The 16,916-nt window shown below is 31.3% G+C and overlaps 1 protein-coding gene across 1 annotated transcript in view; it reads right to left on the bottom strand.

Annotated features, from left to right (window-relative positions):
- LOC139515051 (polycystin family receptor for egg jelly-like) overlaps window positions 1–16,916 on the bottom strand; it is a 62,626-nt gene that overhangs the window by 37,498 nt on the left and 8,212 nt on the right. Inside the window, exons 4-12 of the mRNA XM_071304612.1 lie at window positions 15,427–15,614; window positions 14,353–14,523; window positions 13,995–14,162; window positions 13,320–13,441; window positions 12,952–13,116; window positions 6,331–6,486; window positions 4,338–4,472; window positions 3,963–4,083; window positions 557–804 (exon numbers count right to left, since the gene is read on the bottom strand). Coding sequence (XP_071160713.1) covers window positions 557–804; window positions 3,963–4,083; window positions 4,338–4,472; window positions 6,331–6,486; window positions 12,952–13,116; window positions 13,320–13,441; window positions 13,995–14,162; window positions 14,353–14,523; window positions 15,427–15,614 — 1,474 coding nt within the window. The remainder of the gene's footprint in view (window positions 1–556; window positions 805–3,962; window positions 4,084–4,337; window positions 4,473–6,330; window positions 6,487–12,951; window positions 13,117–13,319; window positions 13,442–13,994; window positions 14,163–14,352; window positions 14,524–15,426; window positions 15,615–16,916) is intronic.

The raw sequence follows: 16,916 nt of genomic DNA, 5'->3' as shown, positions 1-16,916 counted from the left end.
CATATTGAAAAAAATACATTGGCCTATCATCTGACATATTTTTTTCAACTTCCATAATTATATGTTGAATGCTTATATATTTATAGATAAAGATCGATTACATCGGCATAAAGACCCGACAGTGAATTAGCATCCAAAGTTTATGATTAACAATTACTAGAGTGAATTATTTAAATAACGGCTATACATTTGTAAGGGTTCATAATAAATGTAAAACAAAACTGCACAGAGGATTTAAATTAATATTATGTTTTTATTAGCTAAGCATATCTTTAAAAACATAATAATGTGAAACTAGATTCTTATGACATTACATAAATGTCAATGTACATATTAGAGAGCACGATATTAAACTTTGACAGTTGCGACCGTTAACCTTAATTTGAAAATTCTGAAACTGTAATTATTTATGTTCATGACATCAACTATTCATAAAAGCGATACTGGCCGTGATAAAAAAAAGTATTGTGTTTTTTGTGTAAATGTATTTGTATTTTTTCCCTTGAAAACGAAAAATATATGGCTTCTCAAGCAGTATATTTAAAAAAATGAATACCAATATTTGTTTTTCCTCAAACTCGGCCTGTGATATTCTCGCCCTCAATAAGTATAGTCCAGTTCGCTCCTCGGGAGTTAATTCACCATCTTCCATTGTACTGTAAGCATCATCTTTGTACATCTTTGCAAAAAAGTCTACTTGTTTTCTTGCGTCAGCAGTTGTTGCAGATATCAATGGCAAACTATTTTCCGGAAAATTTGATGTCAGTGTTGATCCAACAACAGCAGACACCAATGTCATAATAGCTGAAAATATAATTGATTCCAATTCACTTTACTACAACAAATTTGTTTTTGAAACATTCCGAAATTTACCGTATGATACGACATACATCAACCTCAACATAGACAAGACAGAAACCGAACGTCAAAAATAAAGGAAAACATGGAAACAGCGAAAACTACTGACACATTTTAGCGTTGAGTCGTTTGTGTTTTCTCTTATTTTTGAGAAATTGAGATAAGACGTGGCACGGTACTTGTCTATCCCAAATTCATGTATTTGGTTTTCATGTTATATTTGTTATTCTCGAGGTGTTTTGTCTGATGCTTGGACCGTTTCTGTGTGTGTTACGTTTCGGTGTTATGTCGTTGTTCTCCTCTTATATTTAATGCGTTTCCCTCGGTTTTAGTTTGTTACCCCGATTTTGTTTTTTGTCCATGGATTTATGAGTTTTGAACAGCGGTATACTACTGTTGCCTTTATTTACAATGCCTTATAAGGGACGATAGCATGAACCTTCTTATGATTTAATTAGCTGTTTTTCAGAGCTTTTTCTCCTTTTTATATCTATCCATGGAAGTACGTTGTCAAGTATTTCCTTTTCATATAATATATTGCAAGATGGAAAAATACCATTTTTAAAATTAGAACAAATATAAAAGCATCAAATCTAACACAAATAACCAGCTCCAAATATACATTGCTTTTTTTTTAATATTCATTGCATATTGTTATAATAGCTAAATATGTTATGTAAGATCAAAAAAGGTTTTGATTAGCGATCAATTGAGATCATAGGAGAAGTTTTCAAATAAAAGTTATTGGGCGAACAAGGTTGTATAGCACGCAACATCCCTTTCCACAACAAAGACACGTACACATTTATATGCTAGTCCCTGTTCCATTTATCTAAGTTGTTACTCTAAGGCACAATTTTGAAAAAACCATATACTACAAGACTTACAAAATAAGTCTAAACTCTTATTGTATAAAATAAAAGCAAATTGACACTGTAATAAGATTGATAAGATCGTTTTTTCGTTACTAACATTGATTTTGTTATTATATTTTTTTAATATAACTGAAAAAATATTCTTATAGATTTATGAACGATACCGGTTCTTTATCTGGTCGATAACAATATTCTGGCATTGCACAAGGTCATTTCTCAAACTGTTTATCACGTCTTCTCACTAAATTCATTGGATGTGCACTGATTTATCTTCATCAGTTGTTATTAGTTTCGAAATAGTTTTCATCTCTTAGATATGTACTCTGTTTCCTAACGTTTTTGATATTGTATTTATTTGTCAATCGTAATAGTTATTCTTTTTTCAACAGATATTAATAGTTTGTTTTATGTTGAAATGCTACACCACGGTCCTAGGATTGACAAACTGACATCTCAACTTTTTGACAAAAATATTCATCCTGGTATATGGTGGCTGTTCAATTTAACTCTAAGAAAACTAAAAATATTGTATTTACTAGAAGGGAAAGGGAGCACCAACCTGTATTTATTGGGACAAATGGGGAAGAGGTTGAGAAAATAAATATTCACTGTCATCTTGGGATAACATTTCATTCATCAGCTTCATTGAACTCACATATTGATATTATTTATAAAAAAGCATGCTCTCGCCTATCTGTGCTTCGTCAAGTTAAACATTTATTAGATAGGAGTTCACTTATACGTATTTATTATGCTTTTATTAGACCTATATTAGAGTATGGTGATGTTGTATGGGGCAATTGCTCCCAGAAAATATTCAGATAGAAGCCGCTAGAATTATTACAGGTTTACGACGTAATTCCTCCAGACAAAAACGTTATATTGAATTAGGTTAGAAACTCTGGAGAATAGACGTAATAAACATAAGCTTATACTATTCTATAAAATATTAAATGGGATGACACCTGCATACTTATATGAGTTAGTTCAGCCATATCTTCCCAGACAAACCCATTATACCTGAGGAATGAAAATAACACTTTTCATCCGCCTCTTGCTAGAACTAGCTCTTATTTTAATAGGTTCATTCCTTCCACTATAAGACTTTGGAATAGTCTTCCTTTGAGTTTACAAAAATCCCCAAGTTTGGGTATATTTAGAAGTGGACTGGAAAAGTTTTATAGGACTGATGATATATTTAAACCTTTCAACTATGGGATAAGAAAACTTAACATAAGTCATTGTCAACTCAGAAATAATGCTAGCAACCTAAAATCTCATTTGTTTAATAAGTTCTTATCCGAGAACACTTTTTGTGCAAACTGTTATAACCCTATTGAGGATAACAAACATTTCTTTTTTATTTGCCCTAAGTACAATGATGTAAGACAGATCCTTCTTGATTCCATTAACTCCATTGCTGATAATGTTAATATAAATATTGAACTATTACTTTTTATGAATATTTCTATTTTTAAATCTGTTCAGAAATATATCAGTGACACTCAACGTTTTGTTTGAAACTTACTTATTTTTTGTTACATTTTGTTTCATTTTTTCTTTTTTCTCCTGCACTTAAACCTTAATTCATTTTATCCACTAAGCAAGCTTCATGTCTCTTTCAAGCCATATATTTCTAATGACTTATAAAGGATAGTTGCATGGTTCAAGGTTCTTGAATAAATGATGAGTAATTGCCTATATACTTAAATATACTTTGCATTTAGTAAGTAGCACTGTAAACATATATTTGCTCGTATGTGCTCATAAGTAGCATGCATGTTCCACTATATTGCATTATTTTAAATACAGCTGTTATAATTGAATTATACCTTGTATATTTAATATGGAGAGAGGTTTTATAGGCTGTGCCTGTTGCTCAATCCTTTTCATATCTTAATGAATAAAATATGTTTAAAATTAAAAAAAAATGTGTCGAGTTAGCAATATTATCCCATCTTCTCATTTTATAGTGAACACAATTGAGCTTTTTTAATAAATACTTCTTTAAACAAATTTCTCAGTCTTACTTAATACAACTGAAGAGTGAATTCGGTCTCACATTTCAATAAATAGAATATCAATATATTACATAACCTTTCATATAACGGTCTATTAGACAAAAGTTGTCAAATAATAGAATAATACTTGTTGCTTCTCATAATTCTGTATCATCACTTTTGATTCTTTCATAACAAAATTTTCTAGCATTTTAAATATAGTTCTCACCAGTTGATGTTGAGTCTAAATGAGGGTCTGAGCTATCGAACAAACCATTAGTTAATAATGCAGTTTGACTTGCGTTTTTGAAATTTGTAGCAAGATTTGTTAGTGCATTAGATCCTGAAGTCTGCAAAACAAATGCAACGAATTAAATTAAATTAAGCTGTTTATGCAAATATTTTTTTTAAATAATTTCGGCGAACTTTTTTGAATATGAATATTCACACTTTCATTTGGAATGAACTTATTTCTTTTCATATTTCTTTTTTTCCTTTAATTTTGGAGAATGAGATATCTGCTTACTTATATATAAATCTACATGAATCTCTTGATTTTAACTCATAATGTTTTTGGCAATTAAATTCATTTCATAAGACTTACCCCGGCAAAGTTATTAACTAATTTATTATCACTGAGTGCAGTGGCGAACGCACTGGTTGCCATTTCTGTCATGTAAAAAGTTGTGTCACCCGACATTAACTTAATTTCCATTTCTTTTGTCAAATTCTCAACAGCCTTGAAAAAAAATGATTAAGTTTAAAATACCTAGTAATTCTTATTTGCATATAAGACGACCTTGATTTGGATAACTGTCAGGTATTGAAAATGCAGTTTGCCTTACAACAATTTGACTCTGAGCTTCTCTTATCAAAGGGAAATGAAGCTCTTTAAAGGGGCACTAGCTGTCAAATTCATGCTCACCGATTTTAATAAAATTATCATATTTGATTTATAACAAAGTTAAACATTTATCCAACCTATCAATAGTCTAAAATAAACAATTAACAGGACACGGGCATGAAACAAGTAGCTTCGTTTCTTATGTATTTAAATCTATACGCCATCTAATTAACCATAGAATTGACCTCTAAAGTCATCCAATGACCATATAATCAATGTAAACATAAATATAGATATATAAAGATTAAGCAAACTCGTGCTGTTGGATTTTTCTAGGTATATTTAAATTCATATTATAGATGAAAAATAAATGATTTTCGTTTTTACCTGTATATGAATGGTTTTTTGTTGTTTATCAAATCAGTCAATCAAATGATTTACCGTTGTTTCACTTTCTTTCAATGTTGACATTCCTTTCCTTTAAATAACTTTACACATACAATTCACGTGTTATTCATCTCAAGCTCAGGGGTTAAATTGGAGTTCACATGGATACTGATTAAATGAGGTCAAATTATTCACTTGCAAGTGAATAATTAACAAGAGGCTGTCACAACGACAACAAACCGGATTTATTAATATTTATTTGTTTCCTGGCAATATCACAAGAGCCATTACTGATGAATGGTGAAAGTGAAAATCGTCAATATCAAATTTGACCTCCATTTTGTCATCAGTATCAACATCTTAAAATTTAAAAAAAAGCTTAGATTGAATGGTTTATGAGTAAATGCAACACCGTGAATGGAAACGCCATTTCACAATCTTTCAAGAACCATAACTCCTGAACGGTAAAAGTCAAAATCGTCATTATTGAACTTGACTTCTAATGTGCCATCAGTAACAATATATAAAAATTTCAAAAGCTTTGGTTGAATGGTTCATCAGAAAATGCACGGACACGACTGAAAACACCATTTTTCAATCTTTCAAGAACCATAACTCCTGAACGGTAAAATTCAAAATCGCCATTATTGAACTTGACCTCCATTTTGTCATCAGTAACAACATATTAAAATTTGGGAAGATTAGGTAGAACAGTTCATGCGTAAATGCACGGACACGACTCGAAACTCCATTTTTCGGTAAAAGTCAAAATCGCCATTATTGAACTTGACCTCCATTTTGTAATCAGTAACAACATATTAAAATTTGGGAAGCTTAGGTAGAACAGGTCATGCGTAAATGCACGGACACGACTGGAAACTCCATTGTTCAATCTTTCAAGAACCATAACTCCTGAACGGTAAAAGTTAAAATCGCCATTATTGAACTTGACCTTCATTTAGTTGTCAGTAACAATATATTAAAATTTTAAAAGCTTTGGTTGAACGGTTTATGAGTTAATGCACGGACAACATTTGATTGCCGCCCGCCCGCCGTACATCCCCAAATCAATAACCGACATTTTTGTCACAAAAATCCGGTTAAAAATCAATCTTTTTGTAGCTTATTTTGACAAAATTCAACAATACTGGCTGCTATAAGATAAATATTGTTTTACTATTTCCATGTCATTAATGATTGAGCAAAAAAATAATGTATTAGATTTTTCGTATGTCTCGTAGCTAGTGCCCCTTTAAACGTTTACGTAGAATACTTATGGTGATTTATTTAAATTGTATAAATTAGACAATTATTGAATCAGTATTTAACATAAACAAACTTACTCGCTTAAATCAAGTATACCTACCTGTACAATAACCACCATAACAGGATCTCGATAATATTTCAGCAGATCATTCAGTATGTCGTCATATGGTTTCGTTCCATTCTTTGTGGCTTCCAATAATCCAGAAACCCATTCTAACGGGTTGTCCGTGGTATTAAACGTCTCTGGTTGTATTGGCTAAAAAAAATTAAATGTAAGGCATTATTTCATTGTATTGTTATCATTATTATTTCTACTGTTGTTGTTGTTTTTGTTTCTGTTGTCGGATTATTGAGGTTTTCTATTTCTGCAATTGCACCGTTATAAACATAAGGAAATGTGGTTTGATTGCCAATGAGACAACTATCCACCAAAGTTCAAAAGAAGTGGACAAACTATTAAAATCAGTTGAAAAAGACTTAGCTCATCAGATCGATACAAAGAAAAACATCAACTAAAATCACAGACAGGACGTGGCCGGGTATATGTCCATCCCTCATCGCTAACAACAAAAAAGTACAGATCCGAGAGTACTCGCAGCTTCTGACAGCTAGTTTAAAGTCAATTACAACTAATAATAACTAAAAACACATGTATCTTAGACTAAAATATCAATCAGTACGCATCCAACATCCAATAGATTTAGGATAGAGACGTCATTAATAGTCAGAGAAAAACATGACCTTGTGCAATGCCAAAATATAGGTATCGATAGATTGTAGTATCGTGAAAGTACATAACTGAGTTAATAATATTTAGTATCGTTTTAATTTTTATTAAACTAAATAAATATTTATACCAATAACAACAATATTCAAAGATTACATTACAGTGTTGAATAATTAACCTTTATCAATACATTTATTTAAAGGATTGATAAGTTTACCCATATCGTATCTAAATTTCCGTGCTTGGCTAACAAAATCACCGTAAAATTAAGATATGATATTCCGCTTAAAAAAGGTTTTCTGCTGGTACAGTCAAACTTGCAAATCAATTTTTTGTATCCATTGAAGAATATAATAAAGGATTTAAGACATTTGTAGTAACTTAATCCCTGAATTGAGTTGGGATATATAAACACCGTAAGACGGTTTGGGATATTGCAGACTTCCAATTAGCATTTCAATATTTTCAAATAAATTTCTACTAATCAAATGTCACACTATTTAGAAAGCAATATTTTTTTCAAACATGCGTATGTGTGTTACTGATCATGCTGATAATACATGTTATGACCTCATGATTTTGATATATTTTTTATTGCAATAATGAAAAGTATTAATACCCTAGGACATTTGTATAATCTGCTATTGTGTGATGCTCGAATCACGTGATATCTTTCTGATTCAATGTTACTTCTATATAAATGTGTGCGTATGAAAGCACCAATGTACCTAGTTTAAAAGTTTAATCTGAAATTAGATAATAACATGAAGAATGTTTACTCCTTGAGAGGTGTTACTCCAGGTAATCTGATAGTTCCTAAGCCAAACGCTGATAGTTTAAGAGATCTTTTGCTTCTTTTTGTATCAGTGTTATGGAATTGACAACCAAAACAATACTTAACTTCTAAAACATTTTTATTGGATTTTAAACAAATTTCTACTACAAGTACCTTTAACTCTTGAACAGTTTAATGGATATTCCATATCTTTTGTTTTTCTATAACCTGATAACTTATCATGGTACTTTCTTATAAACGCAGTAACATCAGACTACTTTAATTTTTATTTGCTGCTAAAAACAAAGTCTCATATCGTAGCATAACGAAAACTAGATTAAGACAAATGCTTATGCTTCCATTTCGAACCGTTTATAGTCAAATTTAGTGTTAAAGATTTATGGGTAAATTTTAAAATGTGATTCCCCATAGAGTTCCAACAGGAACTAATTACCACAATGCCTTACATAATCTGATGAACGTTTGTGTGGTCTGTCAATCATGAATACTGTAAAACGTCAAAGCTATACGGCTTTCAGGTTCAATTACGTACATTTCTAAATTATAATAAATCTGATTCAAAGTTTCAAATAAGTGTTAATCTCTATGGTCATATATATGATTTTTTTTAAGTCTACAATGTAGCCTTATGTTAGAATTTAGATGAAATTTGCGAAGTGGTTTAAAATGAAAAACAGAAGGATTACATTATGTCTTTTCCTGTGGAATATTATGTATGAGATATTCTACTGAAAACGATTGCAACAGATTTTATTGATATGAATCTGATCAAAGGTAGTTTCAATTCTAAAATGTAAAATGTCTGTCAATCATGAATCATGTAAAACGTCAAAACTATACGGCTTTAAGGTTCAAGGGTACATTTGATTTTTAAATAATCAATTCTATTCAAAGTTTACAATAAGTATTAATGTCTTGGTAATATCTCACTTCGGAACAAATATTGATCTTTTTTAATCTACAATGCAGCCTTCTGTGAGAATTGAGATGTAATTTGCGTAGTGGTTTAAAATGAAAACCACAGAAGGATTACATTATGTCTTTCCCTGTTGAATATTAGATATGAGATATATTACTGAAAATGATTTTATTGATATAAGTTATCAAAGGTACCAGGATTATCATTTACTACGCCAGACATGCGTTTCGTCTACATAAGACCCATCAGTGACGCTCATATCAAAATATTTATAAAGCAAAACAAGTACAAAGTGATAAAGCATTGGGGATCCAAAATTCCAAAAGGTTGTGCCAAATACGGCTAAGGTAATCTATGCCTAGGATAAGAAAATCCTTAGTTTTTCAAAAAAATCAAAGTTTTGTAAACAGAAAATTTATAAAAATGACCACATTAGTTATATTCATGTCAACACCGAAGTGTTGACTACTTGGCTGCTGGTACCCTCGGGGACAAAACGTCCACCAGAAGTGGCATCGACCCAGTGGTGTTAATAGTTATCAAATGAACCATGATTATAATTTACTACGCCATACGCGCGTTTCGTCTACATAAGACTCACCAGTGACGCTCATATCAAAATATTTATAAAGCCAAACAAGTACAAAGTTAAAGTTATTAATCTGATCAAAGGTAGTTTTAATTCTAAAAAGTAGAGTGTCAGCTGCCTAATAAGATTTTGTGGTTAGTTAGTAAATCGAGTAGATAAGTCATATTTTGTGTTTAGTTAGTGTATCGAGTAGAGAAATCATATTTTCAATGAAGACAAACAAACCTTTGACGGAAACTAGTTGATCAAAAACGTTCAGATATGTTTTAACAAGATTTTAAAAATAGATAATTGACATGTTTGAGGCAATATTAGTTTACCTTTGTTCAAATATATACCTATACTGCATAACCAGCATGCGACGACATGCAAAGGTGTAAAACAGTTTAAACTGATTTATGTACATATCAATACATAAAAACAAATTTGATACATGTTATACAGCAATAAACTACATGAACTGTATACTAGGTTCCTGACTCAGGACACGCACGTTTAGAATGTGTCAGGCTTAAAACATGTGTCGTTACCTTACATGAGACAGGAATGTCAGACCACAGCATCATAACGATTATAAGGATCAATTGAAAGAGATTTGACTCAACAGATCGTAACAAAAAAGGCAGTAGTAGTATAACCGCTGTTCGAAAGTCATAAATTGATTGAGAGAAAACAAATCCAGGTTACAAACTAAATTTGAGGTAAACACATCAACTATAAAAGGTAAACAACGAAACACAAACGCTGACGTGCAACAAAAAACCAAAACGACAATCAGCCCGTACGAAAAACTTGACACGTACTCCAGCCGGCCAGTAGCCGTACTAGAACCGTACTTATAATAATCATTTGGACTTTTCTTTGAATTGCTTATAATGGATAACCCGGCTGGACTTTCAGCGAAATTAGCCGTAAACCGGCTCGAAATATTTAAATTAGCAGGAGTCCGGTTCAGAAAGTCCAGCTGGACTTTCATAAAAGTACGTCTGAAAAATCCAGCCGGCATTTCTGGCAAAAATATGGCCTCTATAAAGTTCAACCGGACTTGAAAAAGTCCAGCTGAACTGTTAAAAGTCCAGCTGGAGTTCAGAAAGTTCTGTTTGACCTTTAAAGATGACCTCAACAGGGGCTGATCCACACAAAAAGGGGGGTCCAACCCGACAGAACCCTCCCTCTTGAACCACGTAACTGCTTAGTTTGTCTTCAGATGGTGGATTCTTCTGATTTGATATGCATTCCTTGTTATAATCTGGAAATAAAAAACAAAAAACAAAATCAGATGCCATTATGCTTATTTCTTTTTCTTTTTACTACTGTCTTAATACTGGCAAAACCAAGAAATAGACAATTGTGAAGCTTAATGCTTACTCCTAAAAACTTGTGGTGATAATTATCATGATTGTACATGTATAATAGGCCTAAATAACTTTAAAGTGCATAAAAATAAAGTAAAGCTTTGAAAATTACTAAAACTGAAATTTTTTGCATGAATAACTATTTAATGTAGTATTTTTTTAATTCTTTTTACTCTTCAAAAATTAAAATAAGCTATTTATAATATTGTAATTATTTCATCAATAAGTTGAAGAAAAAAGAGCATATCAGATAATATCACCAAAATGGTGGAATTCAATTACATTGTACTTACCAGATTTCGAATATGCAATCCAAAATACATGCATTGCCAAACAGCATTCTTCCTAAATTGCCAGTTAGAAGGATCCATCTTTTCTAATTTAATGTGAACAGAACTACTTCCAAACATTTGCTTTACATCCAATATAAATTTCTCATTTTCTTCAAGAAAGAAGACACATCTTCCTGTTTATTCCAAATTCAAATTGTGTTGTATTGCAACACATGAGGTTGTTTAAGGAGCTGTGAAAAACTTGCTTTTTATGACTGCTTGCATATATGTCTAATTTTGATTATGTGATATATTAAAAAAAGAAAATCAGTAATCAATTTATTCAATTATGAAATGTTCAATAAAATTGATAGTAATTGCAGAAATATATATTTCGGAATGTGTTATCCTTCAAATGGCCTCATGATCAACCTCTGTGTAGATGCTACTTCCTGTGACCTGTCCAGACTGAGGTTAATTGAAAACAGATGTTCACTTCTACATTTACAAGACTATTGCTATTAAATCACTGTTATGGCTCAAGTTTCTAATTGATGTTATAGAATGATGATAATTATTAATTTTATGCATTCATCTCATTAAATATAAATATAATAGAAAATAAATAAATTTATTTAACCTATTGACAGATGTAATTTTGCTAGGGGTTTTATTTCATGAAAAAGTAAAAATGTTTTAAATGATTGTTGAAAATATTAACTGGGATATAATTCAATCAAAAATAAGTCACCTATATTAAATTTCAACTTTCCAGTTAATTTACAGTCTTGTGTTAAATATTCAATGATGGAATTGAAAATATAGGGAAAGATCAAATTTTTATAGTTTGATCTTAAAGTATATTGTAAAAAATATGATATTATTATTATAACTCGCACATTTTCATTTATAACTCTTTTCCATTTTTAAAGAAATTAATTGTTCCTTTGAAAGAACAGAATCCTTATGTGGCAAACTTTTTATTTCTGTTGGGGAAGATTTGGCTGATGAAAATTTTCTAAGTCTGAATTCCTGTTCAGAAATGACTGTAAAATTTTCTAAGACAAAAATCCTGCTGATCATTATACAGAAAGAATAAATTTCCTCAACAGTCCAGCCGTGTTTATTTTCTTGTCAGAATTACAAAAAGTGCGGTTGGACTTTTAAGAAAATACCGGCTGGCAAATAACCAAAGTATAAGAAAAAGTACGTGTACGGCTCATGTCAGACTGGACTTTTCAAAGTCAGACTGGAATACGTCTCAAGTCCAGCTGAAGTCCAGTTGAACTCCGGTTGAAATTTTCGTACGGGTGCAACACACACAGAAATGAACTATAAGATAACAACTGCCATTTTCCTGACTTGATACAGGACATTTTAAGAAAAAAGCTGGTGGGTTGAACTTGGTTTTGCGGCTAGCCACATACAAAAAATTGAACAAAAATGTATTACTTACACATTTTCTATCTGAGTGCACTCGTGGTTATTTAAAGCTATGGCAAAGTCAATAACAAATAATCATATCATGTGTCCAAGTACGCATCCAATGGAATAAGTTTAAAGACATCATAAACAGTTAAAGAAAACTTAAATGATCTTTTGCAATGCCAAAATATAAGAATCGACGAAATGCAGGATCGTGATAGCTTTACATCAACATGAGCAATAATATTTAGTTATTTTTTTTAATTATTTGAAAAGAAAACAACCAATAATATTTAGATTGTGACTTGTATAATTATTCAATTCTAAAAAAAAATACAGAATTTGAATTGATTCGGTACAATTTTGTAAATAAGATTAAAAATTAAATGTCTTATCGCCGAAAACTATAACGTGTTTAAACTCGTATCTTTAGATACCAGAAAACCAATTCTTACCACGATCTGCAATTTTTTCTATCGATTACAATTAAGTTAATGGTACTATTTGTCTATGTCATAAACAATGATAAATACATAAAATCATTATTTAAACCGATTTACGAGATATGAATTTTGGTAATCACAGTAAGTTTTTATATGTTTATGGATAAGGTGACTGTGAGTGTGTCTTCTACTTACTATTAATGCAATAGAAGCCACGATAATTGAAGCCTGGTAAATGACCTGCTTAGGATCATTCCTGATTCGTGCTTCAACCATGCCGTCATTTACTAGTTCGGTAATAGTGTTGATCAGTTCTGTATCTGATTGTATAGATCTATCAGTATTAATGGCATTATTAACCTAAAAATGATAAGATACAGAGTATTTTCATTTTTTTCTCCACAAATAGAAAACAAGAAAAGAACTGTAGATTGGTGAACATCATTTTCCGATTTAAGTCATTATTTCACAGAAAATTTTCAAATACTATTTAGATTATATAGTTAGTCTTAAACATGTTGCTTATGTATTGGGCAATACAGTTTTAAAAAGGTGAGAATTACCGTTACTTGTAAATCCACTGAAGTGTATCCGTTGTAGAAATCTATGATATTAACCCTTATGATGCTATAAAAATTATTTTTTGGATCTCCTACTGCTAACGTTGTTACAATACTGCTTTCTTCTAAAATGAAAAATATGTTATTACTAAAAACAGTTCGACCGAGATATTGTTTTTGTGTCTAGTTATTTCAAGATCCAGCAAAATTACAAGAATAATATGGTAAAATACAAAATGTCTTACTTAACTGCAAGGAATTTACAAGTTAAACTGTTATTTTCGATTTTGATAAAGTTCATCTAGACACGGGTTTAGTATTTAAGTGTATTTTGCTGTTTTTGTTGTTGTTTTTTGTTGTTTTGTTTTGGTTTTCTCCTTTTTTAGTTATGTAGTTACTCATCTATTCCTGTTCCATATCATTGTAACATTGCAGGCTATATTTATGTAATCATTATAAGGAGTTGGTATATGAAGGAAACATATTTATGTAAGCTTTGAACAGCTTGTTTCCGAATCCTATTATTATTGTGTATTTTTGTACGATGATTTGTTTGTAAATTAATAACGCATAAATATGTTTAACCTAACATATAGTTGATAAGAGATTCCTGAATTGATATTTTTTTTTAATTATTCAAGGAATATATATTCTTAGTACGTGTAAACTTGTACAAACCTGTCGTTGACAACAAAGATTCAAGTATACCAGTAGTGGTTTTTCTCACATGATACACAGCATATGTTAATAATTCAGTTCCATCATCTGCTCTTGTTTGTATATATCTGTCTCCTTCATCAAACCAGTTTTTACAAGCTATAGTAAACATAGTCTTAACTGTAATACCTAAAAAAGAAACATTTGATATGTATATTATCAAGAGAGCAGTATTATCTTTTATTTTACAATGGGTGATCAATGGTTCGACTTCGAGTACAAAATTTCAAATTTCTCAGGTAGAACTATCATATTCTTTTATCTGAATTGTTTTAAATCTTAATTAAAACAACTTTAAATTATACAAATATATTCATACCTGTATTAGCAGTTATAGAACATGAACCACCATATGGTGGAGCATTCACAGACACGATATAATCTGCCTCCGAATGATATATCCCGGTTGTTCTGATCAATAGATGAAATCTTATTCTATCCATTTCTCGAAAGGCGTCGGGTCTGATACCTATCTCATCAGCAGTTAGACCTAAAAGGTGAAAAATTACAAGTATGAGATCTTGACCATAGTTAAATGCACTGATTTAGATACTGGAGTAGGGGACAAGCGATTGCAAATTGTGCCCTATCTCATTTCTATTATGCGCACTTCAACAATAGATCATTAAATAACATTTAAAACAAAATTACTAATATACAAAAAACAATAATTACTATAGTATGTGATTGGGTTTCTAATAGAATTCGATGTTTGCTGTACCACGGTTCACTTTTACGATTTTATGACAATATCAATGAACCAACTACAAGGAGATTTGTTTACAGTTTTTTTAATATACCTAGTATTTCGCACATTTGATGTTTAAAATCAATGCAATCTGTGGACTTCTAAAATTCACTTTCTTTTGCTTAAAATTATCCTATGAGAGAAAAAATATAACCATTACAGACATGTATTTAGCCTGCTAAACGGTATGGATTTTGCTCATTGTTTAAGGGGGTACCAAACACTTTGACTAAAATAGATTTGGCTCGTTTAATTCTCATAAAGTTTTGACAAAAGATTTACTTTGACCTGTCTACAAAAATATGAAAATATCTAGAAATTTAAACCGCTCAATTTACAGGAAAAAGTTGGTTGGCTATAAAGCAGTTTAACAAACACTAGTTTTGATCGTTAAAAAGCTTGATTTCTCCGAACTAACAGTATGTTATTAAAACACTCAGCTGATTTTTAAGAGTGAATTCTCTTAGGTGTTATGTACCCCGTGATCCATAGGTTCCTCGTCATTAGGTTTCTGTTGATTGGTGGTAAATAAATACAGTGTTATCTTTAAATTTCATTTCAATTTGTACTATGAATTAGTACAAAGAATATATTTTGCAGGTCTGTAATGCAACTAGTTTTTATCAATGAAAAAAGGACACTTACTGGTTACTACAAGTCGTGACTGGTTGATACTTGGTACAGAATTCAAACTGTCGAATACTTCTGTTGTGTGATTGTACACGAGTATTGACCACTCGTAAATGGTGTCTGATAAGCTACATTCTGGACAATCTGCATTAAGGATCAATAAAGAATTGAGGGACAACTTTGGTAGACAGTTCTTTCTGCACCTGAAATAAAAATTCAGAATTTACTCAATTCTATAGATATTCCCGATTTCTCTAATTATCCGTTTTCTTAGGGTCCGGTCGTGTGCTGCCCAGGATGTATCAAATCATAGCTATGTCCGCTTGGAATTCGGTTAAATATATCGTGTAGGAAAAGTGTAACGCTTTCGTTTACATTGTTCCTTTTAACTCGCTCGTTTTGCCTGTTACTAAAAGGGGGACGAAAGACACCAAAGGGACAGTCAAACTCATAAATCTAAAACAAGCTGACAACGCCATGGCTAAAAATGAAAAAGACAAACAGACAAACAATAGTACACATGACACAACATAGAAAACTGAAGAATAAACAACACGAACCCCACCAAACACTAGGGGTTATCTCAGGTACTAAAGTGACATATATGACTTCAATGAAACTAATGTAGGTATAACTGACAATATAATTATGTCATAGGTTTCATTGCAATACAATATTTAAAATCCTTTAAAAAAAAATCCTTTAAAAGTACAAAGATTTGATTTGATTTGATTTTTAATTTGAAGTTTGGTTAAACTTTCAAAACAACGGGATAACAATTTCTGTTTTATACGAGGATTTTGTTTATAGAGCCCGTAAATATAGATTCTCTCCATACTAACTTGTGCATCCTATTGAATAAAAAGTAAAATCACAAAAATGCTGAAATGGAAAGTCCCTAATCAAATGGCAAAATCAAAGGATAAATCACATCAAACGAATGGACAACAACTGTCATATTCCTGGCTTGGTGCATGCATTTTCGAATGTAGAACCTGGTTTTAAAGCGCTAAACCTCTCACTTATACGCCAGTCGCAGCAATTTCTATTAAATTGACAATGATGCGTGAAACAATGTCACCAAAAGGGGTACAAAACAACACGGACCCCCACCAAAGGGGTTATATCAGGTACTCAGGAAGGGGAAGCAGATCATGCTCCACATGTGGCACCCGTCGTATAGCTCATGTTAATACAAAACCGGAAAATAGTCTAATTCGGTAGTCACTTTCGTTAAAACGGAAGGGGTATTGTAGCTACGACAGAAGAAACGTATCCGATATCATCTGTATAACGAATAGTCCAGGAAGGTCAACCAACTCATGATGCCTTCCGTAATATTTACGGAATGATGATTACATTTTCAGTATTTGGATCTCTAGGTTTAGAATTGAACATGACACAATTGGGAAATTGAAGTCGTCTCTTATGTCATAATTTTTTTTTCAACCGACCCTCATAGTCAATTTCCTAATATAAGTCCTTATCAAATGTCAAAATCAAAA

This window comes from Mytilus edulis, chromosome 3, assembly GCF_963676685.1.
Source record: "Mytilus edulis chromosome 3, xbMytEdul2.2, whole genome shotgun sequence".
Taxonomy (NCBI): Eukaryota; Metazoa; Mollusca; class Bivalvia; order Mytilida; family Mytilidae; genus Mytilus; species Mytilus edulis.
The sequence above is the reverse complement of the archived record's forward strand: the minus strand, read 5'-3'. Positions and strand labels throughout refer to the sequence as shown.